Genomic DNA, 19,876 nt, shown 5'->3' on the forward strand with positions numbered 1-19,876 from the left:
CCCAGCTCTCCAGGCCCAGGCGCATCTGCACACCCAGCCTAGAAGTCCCTTCTGCCCAACACTCATTGCTCTGGGGGCCAAGCCCAGGTGGTAAGGGCAGACTGGCCAGCTGGCGAGCTTCTGGCCTGGGCAGAAAGCCTGAGGTCCCGAGGTCCCCGCCCCCGCCCTCCCCCACTGGACTTCTCTAAGCTGCTCTGGACATTCCCACGCCCTGACCTCATGCCCACTTCATGGCCAGACCCATGTGGGCGCTAGGGACCCTGGGACTAGTGTCCAGGTTCTATGAAGCCCACATAAAACCCACTTCCCAGGCCCACCAGAGGCCTTCCCAGCGGGGGGTCCAGGCGGCTGGAGCTGGCTCTCACTGTGCCCTATGAGTTGCATGTGTCCACAAACCAATGCATGCACACACTCAAGCTGGATCCGGATGAGTGCACAGAGCCATCTGTGGACACACATGCAGCCCAGCACACAGACATGCGTGCACAGTTTCACAGGATAGCTTCTTTTTATTTCCTCCGGGGGGACAGGCCCTCTGGGAGCCAGCTCCAGGCCCTCTGTCCCGCCTCTGTCACTCCCAGGGCCTCCCTCCAGCCCACAGAGGAGGGAGGCTCATAGCACTGTCTCCGTCATGCTGGGGTCATCCAGGAACTGGGTGATGCGTTTGGGGGCCTGGGGGCCTAACCCAGGCTCCACCCCCAGTCCTGCTTCCTGGTGATCCTCCTCGGGCTCCTCCTTCCCCTGGTTCTCAGAGAAGTACAGGAACACCTAGCAGGTGGGCAGCCGGAGGGAACAAGAGGGGAAATCAGCGTGAGAGCCCGGCCCCCGGCCCCACCATTGCCTCCAGCCCCCCGCTCCCCGGGCACTTCGGGCACCTCCTCCAAGGTGGTCTGGCTCACTGAGAAGTCCTCCACGCCGTGCTCTGCCCCATGTGCAGCCAGCTCTTCAAAGACACGCGCTAGGGTGCAGGGCCCTCCCGGTGGCAGCTGGAAGCGCAGGCGACTTCCGTGGGCCTCCCGCAGCTCAACCCCTGGAAACGCAGCTGCCACGAAGGCCGCCACCGGCTCAGACTTCCCCACGGGCACGCGCAGGGTCAGCATGTGGCCAGTACCGAATCTGGTGGTGAAGGGGGTGGGGGTGGTGAAGGGGGTGGTATGGTGAGGGGGGTGGTGGTTAAGGGGGTTGGTGGTGAAGGGGGGTTGTGGGAGGTCATGGGGGATGGGGGTTGTGAAGGTGGGAGTTGTGGGGATTGGGGGAGGGTGACGACGAACACACCTACAGCCCAACCCACCCATCCCACCCTCCTCCTCTCTTCTGGCCTCACCCTCAATGCTAGGCCCCTCTTGATCCCTTACCCAGCACACGTGACCCCACCCCTGCCCCTCCATGTCCTTTAACCAGTTAACTGCCACGCGTCCAAAACGGAAACCATCCCCGCTGTGTCTATAAACGCTTGTGGTGTACAAAGGGTTAAAACGCTCATCCCTTCTCCAACCCTTCCCCTCCCAAGGCCCCGCCTCCACCTGACTCCCCTCCTCACCTCACCCTCCTCAACCTGCACCCATGGGCCCACCCTTACCCTAAGACTCCAGCCCACCCAGGCCCTGCCATGCCCCCTCAACACCTCCCCTGGACAGTCCATGATGCTCACCTCCTTACCTCCTCACCTGCTAGAGCCAGGCCAGCCCTAAGCTTAGGCTCTCTCTGGCCCCAGCCTTCCCTAGCCTCTTCCCGCCCCAACACCAGCCCTGAGGGCTGACCCAGCTCACCTGCCCTTGAGGTGCTGCGGGCTCCCCAGGCAGTGGAACCGCCCATTCACCATGATGGCCAGGCGCGTACAGAGTGCCTCACACTCCTCCATGCTGTCAGGACCGAGTGCTGTGAGCTCCGGCCAGGCCCAGACCATCTACCCTCCAGGCCTGGACCACGCTTCTACTCGCAACATGTGCGGCTGCGCCCAGACCACTCAGTTCCCGGGTTTGCCCTGTGTCCTCACACTGGGGCCTCGCAACCTCCCCTCGGGTCAGGACCATCCATCCCGTGTATCCCTATGCTCTGAGTGACAGCCTCTCTCTCCAGAGCCTGGATGGGGGTGGGGGGTTGTGAAGGTGGGGAGTTGTGGGGGGTGGGGTTAGGGTGACGAGACACCTTGACCCTCAGCCCTGACTCAGGCAGGGCCCACCTGTGCGAGGTGAGCACCACGGAGCGGCCCTTCCGCACCATGGCCAGGAGGCTGTTCCAGAGGAAGCGCCTTGCACTGGGGTCCATGCCGGTGGTTGGCTCATCCTGGGAGGGGCAGGGGTAAGACTCAGTAAGACTGGCTCTGCCCTGCCCGGCCCCACCCTCACCCAGGCCTCAGCACACACACACCAGAAAGATCATTGTCGGATCTCCCACCAGTGCCACAGCTGTTGCCAGTTTCCGCTTGTAGCCGCCGCTGTAGGTACCCACGGGCTGGTCGGCATAATGCTGGAGCCCCAGGTTTGCCAGGCTCGAGCTTACTGTCTGTGGGCAGGCCGGGGGAGGGGAAGGTGTGAATGTGGGAGGACCAATTAAAGGTGCGGGGCCAGAGTAAGCAGGGAAGAGCAGTTAGCACAGAGGGCCAGAGTTAGCATGGGGGCGGGGGCAGAGTAATTGTGGGGGACCAGAGTCAGAAGGGGGGCAGAGTGAATGTGGAGGGACCAGAGTAAGTATGGGGACCCACGTGAGATGGGGGGACCAGAGTGAGCCAGGAGGGCTAAAGTGAACTTGAGGGGGGGGGCAGAATGAACAGGGGGGCCAGAATGAGGGTGGGGCCAAAGTTAACAGGAGGATCAGCGTGAGCAAGGTAACCAGAGTGAGAGTGGGGGACCAATGTAAGGAGAGGACCAGAGTGAGCAGGGGGGGCCAGCGTTAACATGGGTGAGGGAGCCAGAGTGGTGGGTCAGTGTGAGCCAGGGGGATCCCATGTGAATGTGGCAGGGATCACAGTGAGTGGGGGGAGCAGAGAGAACAGGGGACAAGCCTGAGTAGACGGGGCCCTGGCCAGGTAGCTCAGTTGGTTAGAGGGGAGGGGATGGCCAAGCGGAGCCAGTGTGAGCAGGGATCCAAAGGTCCCAGTAGAATAAGGGGCAGCGGTCACCTGGACAATCTTGGCCTCGGGGACACCACGCAGGCGTGCAAACAGCTCCAGGTGCTCCCGGCCTGTCAGCAGCTCAAAGATGGCATCCGACTGAGGACAGTAGCCCGTGCGACAGAGCGCTGCGGCTGGTTCCTGAGTCACGCTGAGGGTAGAGGACAAGGGGCTCAGGGAGCTGGCTAGGCCCCAGGCATGCTGGGGCAAACACAGGGGTCTCATTCACCACCCAAGACCACTCTGTTAAGGGACGATGGTGTCTCCGGGCCCACCCTGTCCATGTTTGGGGGTGTGGAGGCTCACAGCCTGCCCCACCCTTACCCAGAAGCCCCTTACCTGTGGCCTGCCAGCAGGACCTCGCCGCTGCTGGGCAGTGTGTCCCCAGTCACCATGCGGAATGTGGATGTCTTTCCTGCTCCGTTCACGCCCAGCAGCCCAAAACACTGCAATGACACCCACAGAGGGGGTTCGACAAGGCCTCATTTCCCTGTGTCCCAGCACTTCTGACTCCGGGTGGATTTCTAAGTTTCTGTGTGTTGGGCTGTGAGCAAGGGAAACTCCTGGGTGTGCGGGGAGGCAGAAGGCTTTCGCTTAGCAAACGATGGGTGTTGGCACGTGGGATGTGTTCAGTCAATCCTGGCGCACTGCAGGTATCCTACAGCAATTGCTCCATACGTAGAGGGGCCCGAGATTTCCAAATATTTCCTGCCATATGGGGAGTACTCAGGCTGGGTGCACACAGTAATTACTTCATAAAGGTTACTGGCACATGTGTGGACACCCACTAATGAATATGCTTGTCCTCAGTAGGGGGCATGCAGGAGGCAGCCAATCAATGATTCTCTCTCACCACTGATGTTTCTCTCTCTCTTCCTCTCTGAAATCAATAATAAATAAGTAAATAAATAAATAAATAAATGGCAGTGGGTGCACAGTAGGGCAATCTCTCACTGTGCCTGCACCAGGACCTCTATTATGGACTCACCTCACCAGGGGGGATCCCCAAGCATAGACGGTCGACAGCCGGTATCTTCTGCCAGGGATACACCTGTGAGGAGTGCAGGACTCTGAGAAATGTGAGTGGGCCAATGGGAGCCCCCCCACCTAGCACTCTGCACCCACCTTGGTTAGGTCCCGCAGCACCAACATGTCCCCCTGGGTGGCCCCTTCAACCACCCGCTGCCGCTCATGAGCCACATCCTCATCCTCCTTTCCCAGGGGAAGCAGTGGTCTCAGCTTGGGTCTAGGAACAGAGATATCGATGGGCCCAGAGCTGGACCCCAGCCCCTGCCACCCTTCCCTGGTCCCCACTGACCGTGGCAGGAGGCGGGTGCGGTGCTGCAGCAAAAGTGTAAAGAGGAGGAAGAGGGGCCCCTGTATCACCATGGCCAAGAGGTTCTTGCCAACCACCTCCCAGTGCAGGGGTGACTGGAATCGCCTGTCTCCTGTGGGAAGAGGAAGAAGAGACTGGGTCCTTGGAGGGGCTTGGTTTCTGAGCCCCTTTTCATCTAAGTCACCTTAAGTTCTTAAAGGATCAAAAAATGGTTAGGCCACTCAACTGGGATCTAATTGTTATAGAAAACAATGATATCACCACCTCCCTTATTTACTTATTTATTTTTCACCTCCATTATTTAGGGCTTTAGACTTCTGTGATATAACCCAAGATGCAATTAGCTTTTATGGCTGCTTTTCTGAATCTCTAACTTGAGCCAAACTTGGGGCCACCTCAGCCCTCTGGTTCTCTTCCTAGGGTCTGCTGTTTGTCCCTACCCTGTATAACTGATTCTTGGCTGGCACACCCCACCTGGAGGAAAGTTCTCACCTAAGCGCTCAAAGGCATCAGCCATGGCCTGATTCCTCACCATATCGATGAGCCCCCTACCCAAGCAGAAGTGGGGGAAGATAAGGAAAACCTGTTTCAGGATCCGGCTCACTTTCTGCAGTTTCTGCTCAGGGGCAGGAAGGAGGAGGTAGGTCAGGGGCCAAGGCCCCAGCCCCACCCCAGCCTGAGGCCCAGCCTTGCAGAGTCCCACCTGATCAGAGAAGAGCTCAAGCACAAAGGTGGCCATGCTGCCATTGATGCCAATAAATAGGTTGATGCAGGTGAGCACCACGTAGGCCGTGCTGGGCACGGAGAAGAAGAAGGAGGCTGGGTACATGAGTGGTGTGATCGACCAGCTGCAGGGGAGCAACAGGAGTTGCCTGGTAACCACACAGATGGGGGCTGAGTAGCCCTGAGAGGAATACATATCTTCCCTCCCATAGTCTACATTGTAGAACCATATTAATATGAGTTGGGACAAGATGAGCTTTTAAAGCCACTCTGACACCCCACTGAATTAGATCACACTTGGAGTTACCTCAAACACGATATTATTTCTTCTCCTTGGGAGCTACTGCAGAGTCCCATTTCCCTCAACAGTATTTGGGAAGGGGGTGTGGTAAGAACAGGCCCTGAGGGTATGGGGGCCTCACCCATATAGTAGTAGCAACAACAGGAGGGCAGGCAGGTTGGCAGGGGCCACATATGCCCTCCGCTGAAAGGCCAGAAATATGAGCACCACGATGCATGCTGGCACCAAGTAGTTACACTGCATAGGAGATGGCAGTTACCCCATCAGTGTGCAAGGTTGGGAGCTGCCATCCTTAGCCCTGTAACCCACCCTAACCTCTCTGCATTCTAGGTATCAGGACATGAGGTCCCACAATCCCCAAAACTTCACCCCAGCCATCCTGGACAAGTCCCTGCCCAGAAAGGGCCAGAGGGGCAATGGAGAGTAGCAAAAAGCTGGGCCCCCACCCCTCTGGGGAGTCCCCGCACCATGTCCCAGAGAAAGTTGCCAAGCCAGTAAAGAGTGGGGGACAGGCCCCCCATGAACTGCAGGTGTTTGGCTCGGGTGACACGCTCCTCAATGAGGACAAGGATGAAGCTGGCCGGGATGAAGGACATGGCGAAGACCACGCAGATGGAGACAAGCACGTCCACTGAGGAGGCCATCCTGGGGGCAGGGGCACATGAGCTGCTCAGGGCAGAGCTGCATTCCATTGATGGAACCAAGATCCACAGGGCTGGTTCAAGCCATTTTGGGATGAGGATGGCTAGGTCATTTGGCAGGGAGAGGTTTTACAAATATCCAGTAAGATAAAGGTTTATGTGATGAGTACACATGGGCCACTGGGGGAGACGTGAGCCTCTCCCCCCACCCCATGAACCCCTCCCATCACCCAAAATAATAGGGAAACTGAGGTGGGAGAGAATATGCAGGGCAGACAGACTCACAGGGTGGCCTTAGATAGCTGCTCCTTAGTGAGGTTCAGGGGGTGGTTGAGTGTGGTGATACTGTGAGCATGGCGGGTGGGGCCTGGTGGCAGGCGGGCATGTAGGACTGCATTGTTGGCTCGGTTGACAAAGGCCACCATGGCATGCCAGCCCTTGTTGTTGAACCAGATCTAAGATGGGGTCAGGGCCAAGGGGTAAGGGTGACAAAGTCAGCCCTTCCCCCACTAGCCACCTGTCCACTACCCCCAGTTCCCACCTTGAGGCTGTCCTGAGCATCCAGGCCATGGGCCCATGCTATGAGGTTGTTCAGGATGCGGTCGAGGGCCCCACCAGGTTGGGGGCTCAGCAGCGCACGCAGCTCCTCCAGTGAGCGCCCCACCTCATGCCCTGAGGGTAGGCCCACATCTGGGGCCCCCAAAGAGAAGCCCCCATACCTATGGGACAGTGGGGGCAGGGAGGGGCAGGGAGGGGCAGCTGAGGGCCAGGAAGAATGGGACGGGAGAGCCCACGAGTGGAACGACAGAGGGTGTGGGAAGGGAACCCAAGGCAGAGGCCCTCCTCACCTGACCTCATCCACCCACTTCTTCGTCTTCAGCCTGAGAGAGAGACAGACAAGGAGAGAGGTGAGTGAGACGGTGCAAGATGCTGGAGGGTCTGGCGAGACAGCAAGAAGGGGGTTGGGCATGGAGGGCACTCAAGCCCAGGCATCCACCCTGACCTCCCTGTGGACCAGAGCACCTCCTTGACCTGAGGACCCCCACAACAGCCAGGCACACCAAGCCCTGCTGCTGCTCACCCCTGGTGCACTAGGCGTGGGTAGGTCTTGACCAGAAAGTCCGACAGGTTCCGGCCCGTCAGGTTCTGCACAATTTCGCCCGAGCCAGTCAGCGCCTGGGGTGGGGGGGGGCCACCGGCTGCAGCCGGGCAGTCGGGAAGCAGGCGGCGGGTGCCAGGCTGGCTGCACTGGCAGGCAGGGGATGGAAACTCCGGGGTCCAGTTGCCACTGGCCAAGACCTCCGCCACTTCTGTGGGAACCTTGGGCACTGAGAACCAGCAGACGGCGGGCTGCAGACACTTGGGGGGCCTGCGGAACGGGGCAGAACTGTGGGCATGCAGCTTCCGGGGGGGCCGGCACGTGCAGGCTCCCAGGTCCCACTGGCCAGAGCCCAGAGAGGGAAGCCAAGGCTAGAAGAGAGCTGGGTCCAGGCCGAGGGACTCACCCGTGGGAGCTGTTATGCAAGTACGGGTTCTCCAGTCCTGCCTCCTCCAGCAGTGCCTCCAGCAGGCGGGCACCCGCGGAGTCCCCTGGAGCATCCTCACTGTTGGGGGTGTGGGGTCAGGGCTGTGTCCATGGGTCCCTGGTCCTCCCACCACCAGCACCCTCTTCTCTGCACCAACCTGAAGAAGGATACCTGGGCACCGTACATGCTGGGACTGAGCTGCAGAGCTGGGTAGTACTGGAAAGGCGGCATGATGAGGCTGAACATCAAAGCCAGGGCCACAAACAGGGCAGGCAGCAGGATCTGAAGGACCAGCCATTAGCTGCCCTCCCCACCTACCCTCCAGTCTCGCCACACCTTTTCCGGCTCCCACTCTACAACCATCTGTGGCTCCCCAGTGCTTTCAATAAAAGTGTGCAGGGTAGAGGATATGCCTGGGGTTAGGCAGTTGAATTAGGCAGAGTGTTCTCCCTAGTGTCCATCCCCCTTCACCTGTGAGAACAGACCACGGCGGCTACGGTAGGAAAGCAGAAAGCGCTTGAGAAGCAGGGCTCGGAGCTGCTGGCGGGTCAGTGTCCAGCCCTGTACCCGGTCCACGATGTCTGGCCCAGAGACCTGCAGGGCCTGTGTCTCTGGGGCAGAGCCAGCTGTGGGGGACGGGAGGGTCAGTGTTCATGCCATGGGGACTGGGAGAGGCCATGGTGCCACAGGGTCAGGGTGGGGCAACTCACCCAGGTCCCTGTCCTCCAGGGCTGACTCCTCTGGCAGAATCCTGAGCCCCTGGGTCACCTTTGGCTGAGTAATGCCTACACAGGGGTGTTGTCTGTGGCGACCATCTGTGGGACCACCAGGGAACAAGGTCAAGGGGGCACAGATGAAGGGGTTCAGGAGTCAGGGGTGGAGGTCAGGGTTATGCCTTGGCCAGACTCAGCCAGGAATTGGGACTTGGTATAAAGTGAGGTCCAACTCCGGACCAGTGTTAGGGGTCTAGGACAGAGACCTGCAGCCGCACCCTCTGGGTGTGTATCCACAGCACAGTCTTCTACCACCTTCAGGAAGATCTGGGGAGACAGAATAGGGGGCTCAAAGCCTGAAGACCCACGGGAGGGAGCCAGGGACTCAAGACCCTCCCATCCTCCGTTTCTCCAAGGGACTCCAAGTCTCCAGGCATCCACCAGCGCCCTGCCTCCTCCCTGGAGTGCTTGCTGGAGATAAGCAGACGCCTCCTCATTCCCGGCAGCCGACCCCCAGCAACCGCACCTCCTCGAGGCTGGTGTCCGAGATCCCATAGCCAGCCAGCCCCAGCTCGCCCAGCCGCTGGTCCAGCTCATGGAAGAGTTTGGCGAAGCTGCCATCCAGGGCACCCCCATAGGGCAGCACCAACACCAGCTCATGTGACAGGTCCTCGACCACCTGTGCCCCGGGCACCTGGTGCTGCACCACTGCCAGCAGGTGGGGTGTACCTGGGTGAGCAGGGGGGCGTATCAGGGGCCCTGGCAGGGTGGGCAGCCCTGGCTCCTGCCTCACACCTCTCATCCCAGCTTCCCTGGGGAAGGGACTTGGGTGACTCACAAGGGCCTGAGCCTGCGGACAGAGGAGGTCAGGGTTAAGCACCTGAGGGCAGGATTTGATCTGGGATCAGAGCTGGAGTTCACCCAAGGTCAGAGGTCAGAGGTAGGTTTCTGGGCTCAGCCCAGGGTCAGGGGTCCAGTCCGGGGTCATAAAGCCCTGTTGCCCTGAACCAAGCCACTGCCACCCACTGGCCCCTCCCTCTGGTTCTCCTACCCGAGCCCTCACCAGCCCTGCTGCCACGGCTGCCCAGTTCCCTCTCCGGCCTGGCATCCACGCTGTCCTTCAAGTCAGTGTCACCCTGCAGGCAGAGGGGCACCAACTAACATGGCATTTGGGGCTGGATAGGGCCATCAGGGGTTCGGGGTCTAAGGTCAGCCCCAGCCCTTACCTTTGTGCTGGTGGCCAGGGGCTGGGGACACTTTGCCAGCCTCAGGTAGTAGCCAGATCCCAAGCGACGGCGCAGGAAGAGTGGGGAGCCACAGCAGCGTAAGCGGCCACCGGCCACCACTGCTATCCGGTCTCCCAATAGCTCCGCCTCATCCAGGTGGTGGGTAGAAAGGATCAGTGTGCGACCTGGGCGTAGGAACCCAACACACATGTATCATCAGGTCATCCGGTCTTTGCCTATGTTGTAGCCTCTGACAAGAATTGCCTGCCCCAAGTGGCAAACTCCTACTCATCTCTCAAAACCCCATCCCTGCCCGCCACCATGGCCCAGTGGTTGAGCGTTGACCTATGAACCAGGAGATCACAATTCAATTCCCCGTCAGGGTACATGCCCGAGTTGTGGGCTCGATCCCCAGGGTGGGGCATGTAGAAGGCAGCCGATCAACGATTCTCTCTCATCATTGATGTTTCTCTCTCTCCCTCCCTCCCTTCCTCTCTTTAAAAGCATTAATAAAAACAAAACAAATAAACAAAAAAAAAATCATCCCTAACACTTCCTCCTGAGAAGCCTTTTCTCCTTGTCAGAAACCTTTAAAAATATATATATTTATTTTTATTGATTTCAGAGAAGAAGGGAGAGGGAGAGAGAGATAGAAACATCAATGATGAGAATCGTTGATCGGCTGCCTGTGCACCCCTACTGGGGATCAAGCCCACAACCCAGGCATGTGCCCTTAACTAGAATTGAACCCGGGACCCTTCAGTCCTCAGGCCGACGTTCTATCCACTGAGCCAAAGCAGCCAGGGCTTTTGTGAGAATTTCTATAAGCCTTTATATGAGCCAAACTGAGGACATATGCCAGGGAGCTGGCCAGGGAACAAGAACTCACATGTTCCTCTCCTGTTTTTCAGTCAAGCTAGTTTGCCAGTCGGCAAAGCCTTTGAAGAGATCCGGTTAAAACTTCACACCCTGGCCCTGGCCGGTTTGGCTCAGTGGATAGAGTGTTGACCTGCGGACTGAAAGGTCCTACGTTCGATTCTGGCCAAGGGCACATGCCCACGTTGCAGGCTCAATCCCCAGTGGGGGATGTGCAGGAGGCAGCTGATCAGTGACTCTCTAATCATTGATGTTTCTCTCTCCCTCTCCTTTCCTCTCTGGGGTCAATAAAAATATATTAACAAACAAAAACACTTTGCACCCTTACTAGTCGCTAGGGCAGACAATGAAGAAAAATGCCACTAAAAAAAAAACACACCAAAAAAACCAAACCAAAACAAACAAACCACTTCAAGCAGCAACCCACAGGGAAAAACCAGAAACCTTTTTCTGGCCCCTCAAACAGAATCCAGGGGAACCCTGTGCTGCCCCCAGCTTTTACCTTCCCGGTATTTCAGCAGCAGCTCCCAAATGCTGCGACGGGAAGCAGGGTCCACACCAGCTGTAGGCTCGTCCAGGATAACGACTTGGGAGCCACCCACAAAAGCAATGGCCACGGAGAGCTTTCGTTGCATCCCTCCTGGGCAGGGATAAGGGCCTGGATTTCAGCATGACCCCCCCGCCCCCCGCCCCCGTCTTGAACAGGGCTGCCTCCCCTTTCCATGCCCCTTCCCCCGCCCCCCACCTTGACCTCAGCACCTGGCTTATTCTGGGTGCCCCAGATCTCCTCTGGCTCCCTAGTACCCTTGGATAAAGTCCCAGCCCCCTCTCCAGCCTCCTCTCCACCAACCCGACCTGGAGGTTCCTCCCCAGGCTGGGCTCACCCGAGAGGTGGCGTGTCTGTGCGTGCCGCTTGGGGACAAGCCCTACGTCCTGCAGCAGGTGGTCCTGCTCTGGGCCCACGGCGGCCGCACGCAGACCCTTCAGCCGACCGTAGAACCAGATGTGCTCGTCCACAGTCAGCCTGCAGCCACGGGCAAGGACAGTGGCCGCCATAGCAGGCAGGGTCTTCTCGAACACCCAGCCCCGCCCTCTGTGACACCCCAGGCCTCTCAGGACTCACAGGTCAAACAGCACATTGTACTGAGGGCAGACGCCCAGGTGGGGCCGGATGGCTGCCATGCTGGTCTGAACGTTATGGCCCAGGACATAGGCGGAGCCACGAGTGGGTGGGAAGAGGCCACTCAGGATGGACCTGGGGGTGCAGGGGTCTCAGAGCATCTGTTCCTTCCAAAGTGGAAATTGAGGCCCCCAAAGAAGGGGCACCAGCATTTATGGAGCACCTATTGCATGCCCAGACCAAGGTGGAGTTATATCTCTGTTTTATCGTAGGGAAACTGAGGATCAAAGAAAATACTTGTTACCTGCCAATCATGCACCCAAGGTGATCTGGGGGTCACACCCCCAATGCAGAGATAGGAACCTTCTGGCCCCAGATGCCTTTCACATTAATCAGATATGCAAACAGGCCCAGGCGGCGGCGGGGGGGGGGGGGTGGGGGGTGGTAAGGGGGTGTGGCCACTCACAGCGTGGTTGTCTTGCCAGCTCCGTTGTGGCCCAGGAAGGCGGTGATGTGGCTCTGGTAGAAGTCCAGGCTGAGCCCGCAGAGGGCCGGCGTTGGGTTGCCAGGAAAGCGCTTTTCCAGGCCCCGAATGGAGACCCCTGGAATCAGGCCAGACGGAGCCTCTTCTACCAGCTCTGGGGAAAGAGGGCAGTCAGCGGCGGGAGCCTTGGGCAGCCATTAGAACCTGTCTGTGTAGTCAGGGACCTGTCAGGCTCCAGCTTATAGGAGTCAGGGAAGCCCCCAGGGATGTGGGGAGCTGAAGATGTCCAGAGATTGGGATCTGATTGGGTTTTGGAGGGGCCTTAGGGTCCAGCTGGGGAAGCAGCTATTAAGGCTTGTTTCCTCACCCTGTGGGTTCTGCCAGGTTGGGGGCAGGTCAGAACTCTTGAGGGGTCTAGGTCCAAACCAGTAGCTCCTCCGAAAGGGAAAGTTCCATGGTTCAGGGATCCCATACTGGCCTGGGGGGAGCGGTACTCAGTTATCCTTTGAGCCTCATTCCCCTGGAGCATTCCTGGCATTCAGGAAAGGAGGTGACTAGGAGACCCCCACCCTCCTTCCCCAGGCTGTCCTCGAATGCAGCCACCTGTGTGCACGTGTCAGGAAGCCCCCCCCTCACACCTTGGAGGTCCCATCCTGAGCAGACCCGCCCCTCAGCCCAGCCTCCCTGGTACAGGTGTGCAGTCAGGAGTCCCTACTCATAGAGTCCACCTGGGCACACCGTCTCCAGGTACCAAGTGGCGAGACCATAGAGCACGGCATCCAGCAGCAGAAGGCCCGAGACCTGGGCCAGGCTGAAGACGTCAGCCGCAGGCCCAGTGCCCATGTTGTGCCACTGTGCGCCCTCGCCTTGCTCCTCCAGCAGCGCCAGGCTCTCACAGCCAAAGCCAAAGGCCACGGGTGACAGAATGCTCTGCGGGTGGGGGCAGAGGCAGGTGGGTCAGAGAGCGAAGGCAGCCACCGTCCTGCGCCTCACCCCGGCCCAGCTCTCACCATGGCCACGCGGCCGCCCGCGGGCAGCTGGTCCCTCCAGGCCACGCACAGCACATAGGGCAGGTAGAGCACGAAGTACATGAGGCCCCCGCAGGCGGCTGCCAGGTTGGCGTGGGAGAAGAAGACGCTCAGCAAGAAGCTCTGGACCACCGTGGCCACAGCGAAGGCCGCCAAGAACAAGAAGAGTACGACGGGGTGGCTGTAGGGGAGGATGTCCCCGAGCTGCAGGAGACAAAGGGGGCTCAGAGGAGACCCAGACTTGCCCAGGGGTGTGCACCCGCACAAGGCTCCTCCTGCCTGTTAACCCTCCTCTGCGCGCACACCCCCACCCTGCAGCCAGGAAGACAGGGCACCCCCACCTTGAGCACCATCACGAGCAGCGCAGTGCTGAGAAGGAAGGGCCCAAGGCAGCTGAGGAACCAGCCCAGCCACAGCACAGCACCACTGAGTCCCATAGCGTGCATGGTATAGCGCAGCCGCGTCTCCTTCTCCCGCACCAGGGCCTTCACTGTCAGTGACACTGAGTAGATCCAGGCCAGCGTCAGGAAGAGTGGCAGCGACCGGCTCAGCACTCGCAGGAACCTGGAGCGGCAGGGGTGGAGGCTGGAGACCCTGTGCAGCCCCCATCTGACACTACGGTTCCCACCCCACGATCCTAAGGCACAGGCAGCTATGGACATTTGTCCTCTTATCCTCGGACCCTTCATTCAGCCTAAGGGTCCGAGCTGTCAGCACAGGCCACATCCTCTCTGTGCCGGGGGCCCCAGGCCCTTAGAGGTCCCTGTTCTTCCTCTACAGGTCTCTGGGGGTGGTCCACCTAAGCCAGCTATTCACGGCCTTGACTTCATGAATGTTCCAAATGGAGACCAGCTCCCACCTGAGACCTGGTATCTGCAGCTGGGGAATGAGTGGGGCGGGGGCACTCACCCATCGTCCACATAGCACGGGTAGGGCATCTGCTGCAGGTAGAGGCTGGCACGGGGTGCACTGCCACTGAGCACACGCACTGCTGCATGCTCCAGCAGGTCCTGCAGGTACACGAAGCCACCCCACACATAGCGCAGGTCTGTCAGGGGGTCAGCGGCCGGGCCAGGGTCCCAAAAGCTGCAACAAGGAGCACAGTAGTTGGCTGCAGGGACCGGCTGGAAACACCTCCACCCCGTGCCCATTTTACAAATTCCGTTCTGTCCACACCCACAGGCCCCGCTACAGGCCTGGCCAGGCCTGCTACCCAACTGTCCCACACCCACTCCCATTTACCACAGAAGCCAAGGCATTGAGCCCCCCCACCAACCCCTTCAGCAGGCCCCTTACACAACCTAGGCCCCGCCCACCATGGACCCCAATTGGTCTAAGGCCGTGGTCGGCAAACTGTGGCTCGTGAGCCACATGCGGCTCTTTGGCCCCTTGAGTGTGGCTCTTCCACAAAAGACCACGGCCTGGGCGAGTCTATTTTGAAGAAGTGGCGTTAGAAGAAGTTTAAGTTTAAAAAATTTGGCTCTCAAAAGAAATTTCAATCGTTGTACTGTTGGTATTTGGCTCTGTTGACTAATGAGTTTGCCAACCACGGGTCTAAGGCATCAGTCAGACTCTGCCTGCCTGGTCTCTAATGGGGGATGGGGGATGGGGGATGGGGGATAGACAATGGGAAGAATGCCCTGGCCTCATCCATCATGATCTTGGTCCCACCCTCACACGTGGCCACACTCCCACCTGTCCCTGATCTTATTGGTTTTGACGACATTGTCAATGTCCATGCGGATCTTGATGCGTATGTGGCCTGGGCCGGGGAGCTGCTCTTTGTCTGGGGAATCCTTGGGGCCCACGTCCGGGGAATCCTTGGGGCCCAGGAAGACAACACCTGCCCAGAAGCGGTGCTCGGCAAGCAGCCCCAGAGCCCGCTCTACCAGGGCCGCCTCCGAGGGTGCTGCCTCCAGCTTGTCCAGGGTCACGCACTGGAGAGGATACAAGGCCTGGGTCAGAGGGACCCTGGTCCTGTCCGGGCCTCGGGGCTGAGCCAAGCTTTCTCCCAAGGCAGGGCCCACCCCTCCAGCAGATCCCCCACAGGACAGGCTAGTTCTCCCCTCAAAAGAGTTTCCCAAGTGGATGGCCCCTCACCTCCATAGCACGGCCCAGTATGCCCACCAGATGATCCACATCTGCATAAGCTTCCTGCCAGCTATAGCCACCGCTATAGGGATCCAGAAAGGCTTGAAGAGCCTCCATCTGGTGCAGGCCTCTGGGTCCTGGCTGCCTCTTTCCTTTGTTCTGAATTTGCAGGAGCCTCTGGGGAATGGCAGGGGAACGTGGCGGTCTGCATGGGGCACTCCTTGTCTTGTTATCCCTCTTCCCATCCGTGGGGTCTGTCCTCAACACGGAGGTCACATTGCACCTCCTCACCCTTGCCCAGGAGGCCCTGACCTGCCCTTTGCCCTAATTCTCAGCAGGGGGTGATAAGACTGGGGAGGCTGTAGATAAATCTGCCACCCTCCATTGTGGGCCCACCTGCAGTATGGCTATATTTGCACTGTCATTCATGAAGTTGAAGAGCTGGGGTCCCAGCACCCCCCACACCTCCTGGACATCCTTCAACAGAGTCAGCTCCTGGAAGGTCCGGTTCACCTGGGGGAGGCAGGAGCCCAGATCAATGCCATGCTCACCCACTCACGACCCACCTTCTAACAGAGGACCCCCGCCTACTTCTTTCTCCTCCGCTTTGCTCCATCCTGTGCCTTTGAGCACTGGCACATGCCTCCCAGGGCCTTCTCTCAGGTCTGGCCCTCCGCCCCTGAGCTGAGGGAGGGACCAGGGACCCCTCCCACCCTAACCTGTGCCATGAGCTGCCGAGTGAAGGGTGTGTCAGGTGCGAACAGCAGTTTCCCCAGGACCAGTGGCTTCAGGCGCCTCCAGAGCAGGTGGGACAGTGGGTGCATGTCCAGGATCCCCATCAGCTCGGCACAGGCAGGGCCTGGTCAGAGGTGCCATGAGGCCATGCTCCCACACCCACCCTCCACTTCCCAAACTGGGACACCAAGGTCCATCACTCACTCAGGCCGTGGTCGGGTAGGGCTGGCTCCTGCATCACCAACTCCTTCAGATCACCGGCCTCATACCTGTCGAGGGAGGGCTCCCTGGGGACTCTAGGCCCCTTGTCACCACAGAGGGCTTCTAACGCTGCTTCCAGGGGGCCGCCTGTCGGCCGAGGTCTCCGCAATAGTGCCTGAAGCTCTGCCAGGCTGGGCAGCACCAGGATCTGGAGAGAGGTCACCAGAGGGTGCTGTCAGTCCTCCCTCCTGCACAGTCCCACTGCCAATCCTTCACCAGGGCAGGGCACCCCACCAGGAGCACCTTCTCCCCCTCTTTCTGCCCAAATTCCCCCCAAAATCTTACCCGAGGTGAGTACCCAGGACTACCCTGTCACCTCCCATCTGCCCCTCTAGTTTCCTGCACGGGGTGGAGGATGAGGGGCCCCTTACTTGCTGGGCCAGGTCCGCTGCTGCTTCCACAAAGCTGCCCACGGACTCTTGGGCTTGGTCCAGCAGAGACCTCAGGGACTCCTGGGAAGAAAGATAACAGGGTGACAACGACCTTGTTTGAGGTCTCACTAGAGGGCACTTTGCCAGGCAGTTTATACTATGGGTACAGACCCCATTTTATAAATGGGGAAACTGAGGCTCCAAGAGGCACTTGGACTTGCTCAAGGTCTCAAAGCCCAGAGTCCACCGCCATGCCGGACACAGCCTGTCCAGGCTGCAGGGACAGCCCAGACAAAAGTCTGGAGGCTGGAATCCACTGCCCCGGGAGGGAGTCACCTGGCCCAGAATGGGGCAGGGCCGGGACTTCCTGAGAGCAGTGTCTCAGAGTCGGCCACATTGCACCCAGCCCCACCTCACCCCTCGCAGCAGCAGTGTTCCCAGCAGCTCAGTAGCCAGGGATGGTGTCTCCTGCAGCTGATCACTTGACTGAGGCCAGACTGTAGGAGGCACACAGGAAGCACAAGGGTTAGGCAACGTTTAGCCTGAAACATCACGCCTCCACCTGTGCCCATTTCATAGCCAGGCAGGTGGAGGCTCCGAGCTCAGCACCACCTACCAGAAGACCCTGGCCTCCCACTTGCTCCTAGTGCAGTCCTTAACTTGGGCATCAGCTTCCCCAGGCTGGCCAGCATCCTGTGGGCCCTGGGGCTCCCCAGGATAGCACGGACATCTGCCAGGAGCCGGGAGACCCTGGGGACACAGAGAGGGCGGGAAGCAGGGGCTCAGTGGCATCTCCGCACCCACCAGTGGCCTCCGCACCCACAGCGCTTGCTCACAGGGAGTCATTAAAGTTGTTGAGGACACCTGGCTCCTCACTGGGCATGTGCCGCGGGAAGCAGGTGTTGTTCAGGTTGCAGATGAGACCCTGGAGCCAGGGCACGGCGCCTGCAGAGGGCAGCGGCTTGCTGGGGAAGTGGCCTGCGGGAATGCCAGGTGTTAAGGGCCTTGTCAGAGTCCTCACCATGATCCCACTCAGCCATTTATTGGGTGCTGGGTCTGTGCTCTCTGGCGTTTGCTCACTGGGGCCCCTGTGCATAGGGTGACTCCCTTGCCTCCCCCACTATCAAAGCACCTGGACCCTGGAGGGGGCTTACATTCATGCTGCTCCAATGGGGGGTGGGAAGAGCGGACGGCCACCAGGATTAAGAAGAGAAAGAGAGGCCACAACAACTCCACCAGGAGCTGGATCTGGGGTAGACAGAACAAGCAGGACAGTGGGGAACAGTGGGGAACAGTGGGGAACAGTGGGGAGCGCTTGGGGCGTGCCCAACCTGTCCTAAATGCCCGGGCGTTACCGGCTGTCTCTTGCGATACACGAAATTCTTCCAAAGCAGCAGCATCAGCTGTGTCCAGAAGGCCATGGTGGAAATAGACAGGGGGCAGGACCGAGGGGTCAGACTGAAGATGTGCTGTGCAGCTGCGGGCAACTCCCTGTCCCTCTCGGAACTTCATTTCTCTATTCCATTGTGCAGAATTTCTGGACATCTGCCTAGAGCTAGGCAAACAGTAAACACTTAAAGTGTTTACGCCCCGAAGGGAACCAATGGGAGCCCTGCCTGAGGTCATCCTTACATCTGATTGGTTGCCAGGGCTATCACTCCCTGTAGTAGCTGCTGTCGAAAAGGCTATCAACTAATCATTGGGGGCGGGGCCTTATCGTAACTCTTTCATCACCAGGGTCTACCGTAAGTCCACTTGAGGGCCTCCAGATCCTGGCCTCCAACCTTATCCTGGACCAGGGGAAGGATCCCCCCCGCTCTTCCCCAATGATAATAGCAAAGTATTTACTGTGAACATTTTACACGCCTGGCTGGAAGAGGGGGCAATTCAGGAGCCCAGAGATAGGCAGTCATCCAGCTGGAGGCCGGACCCCAGCTCTACCTACCCATCATGTGTTATTTATCGCTCAGAAGACCCCCAAGATCTAGAAAATGGGTAAGGGACAGTGATGGAGGCTCCTGGAACCAGTGATCCTGACCCCATCACTTGCTTGGAATTGTCCAGCTCTGGCCTACTTCATTACTGTACAGATGGGGAAACTGAGGTCGCCAGGGGGACAGGGAGTTGCCACAGCTCACATACAAAGGGGCTGCAGGTGTACCTCCGACCCCACTCTAGAACTCTCCTTTACATAAAGTGGGATCTGGGGGAGCGGCCTCAGTTTCTCCCTTGGTAAAACGGGGCCAGGCTTGGAGGGGTTCTAAGGAGGAAAGGGGCTGCAGGTGTGCGTTGGCCAAGCCCCTCTCAGGTGAGTCTCATGCCCAAACTCCCCCTTAAAAATTAATGGCCAGCTCTGCCGTCCCCCAATACTCATCCGCAGGAAGCAAAGGTGAGTGAGAGTCTGGACTCCGCCCGCACCCGCTAGTTCCCAGGGAACCTGCCTTCGTACACCATCCCCACACCCGCACCTCTTGGGGCTTTCCTCGCCGGGACCCTCTCACCGTCCCGGCCCCAGCGTTAGCCTCCTTTGCTCTACCCAACAGCAGCCAGGAAAGCACGGCCCTTTAAAGAAAAGGCCCCTAGCGGGCCGGGGCCCTGAACTTTTGGTGCCAGCACCTGGGGCGCCCTTCCCGCCCCACCTCCCGCCCCGCAGTCCGGCCCTGTCTCCACCCGCTGCTATTGGCTGCCGAACCGCCACTCACAGCCTGGGCCAGCGGGAGCGCCGCGCTCCGAGGAAGTAGGTGGGGTCACCGCAGGGCCTCGCCGAGCCTGTTTTCTTAAAAGGACCGGTTTTCTAAAAAAGGACCCCTCGCCTCTTGCTGCGTCACTGTGAGGTGCGGCGGCTGCAGGCTCACCTCACCCGGGCCGCCTCCGCACAGGCCGGCTGGGCTGCATTGCAGCCTGCAGTACCGCAGCTCCGGGGCGCAGGAGACCCCTTTCCCCCCACTCTCCACTGGAGGATCCGGGCCCTCGCCACACTCGCCCTATTACCCTGAGACTGTGTTTGTCCATCAGGAAAAATGGGCTTCTATTTATTCATCATTCACCCCACAATCGTTGGTCCCTGGAATGATACAAGTGATGGCAGAAAGGGAAGGGGGCCCCCCAACATTCTAAGATTAGAGTCCTGGGTCCTAACGGTCACCCCGACTGTTTCTCCGTTAAAGTGGGTGTGTTTCACACGATCGTCAAGATGAAACAAGGTGCTGGGAAGAGTGAGCAGTGTGGGGGGAAAGGCTCTGTGGAGGAAGGTGGTTTTGCTGTTGGGGCTTTGCAGATGAATAGGAGTTTGTCGTCAAGGAGAAAACTCCAGGTAGAGTCAATTCACAAGC

The 19,876-nt window shown here is 59.1% G+C and overlaps 1 protein-coding gene across 1 annotated transcript; it reads right to left on the minus strand.

Moving 5' to 3' along the window:
• Nucleotides 1–489: 489 nt before the first annotated feature.
• ABCA7 (ATP binding cassette subfamily A member 7) lies at nt 490–17,965 on the minus strand. The gene is made up of 46 exons (XM_028159469.2): nt 17,900–17,965; nt 17,699–17,792; nt 17,381–17,522; nt 17,161–17,294; nt 16,962–17,041; nt 16,545–16,625; nt 16,117–16,321; nt 15,897–16,036; nt 15,574–15,690; nt 15,187–15,354; nt 14,782–15,023; nt 13,996–14,172; nt 13,428–13,650; nt 13,069–13,290; nt 12,787–12,988; nt 12,426–12,536; nt 12,041–12,212; nt 11,578–11,709; nt 11,339–11,478; nt 10,957–11,094; nt 9,579–9,763; nt 9,416–9,488; nt 8,879–9,081; nt 8,619–8,679; nt 8,350–8,454; nt 8,111–8,265; nt 7,797–7,921; nt 7,619–7,717; nt 7,195–7,482; nt 6,962–6,994; nt 6,655–6,832; nt 6,399–6,568; nt 5,940–6,117; nt 5,594–5,709; nt 5,152–5,296; nt 4,941–5,064; nt 4,431–4,560; nt 4,238–4,358; nt 4,101–4,163; nt 3,452–3,558; nt 3,122–3,263; nt 2,371–2,505; nt 2,183–2,286; nt 1,770–1,862; nt 876–1,116; nt 490–768 (listed from the first exon to the last, which is right to left on the minus strand). Exons 1-46 carry the CDS (start codon nt 17,963–17,965, stop codon nt 613–615), a joined length of 6,516 nt encoding a protein of 2,171 aa, XP_028015270.2. The 3' UTR covers nt 490–612.
• Nucleotides 17,966–19,876: the final 1,911 nt, after the last annotated feature.

Source organism: Eptesicus fuscus, chromosome 6, assembly GCF_027574615.1.
Source record: "Eptesicus fuscus isolate TK198812 chromosome 6, DD_ASM_mEF_20220401, whole genome shotgun sequence".
NCBI lineage: Eukaryota > Metazoa > Chordata > Mammalia > Chiroptera > Vespertilionidae > Eptesicus > Eptesicus fuscus.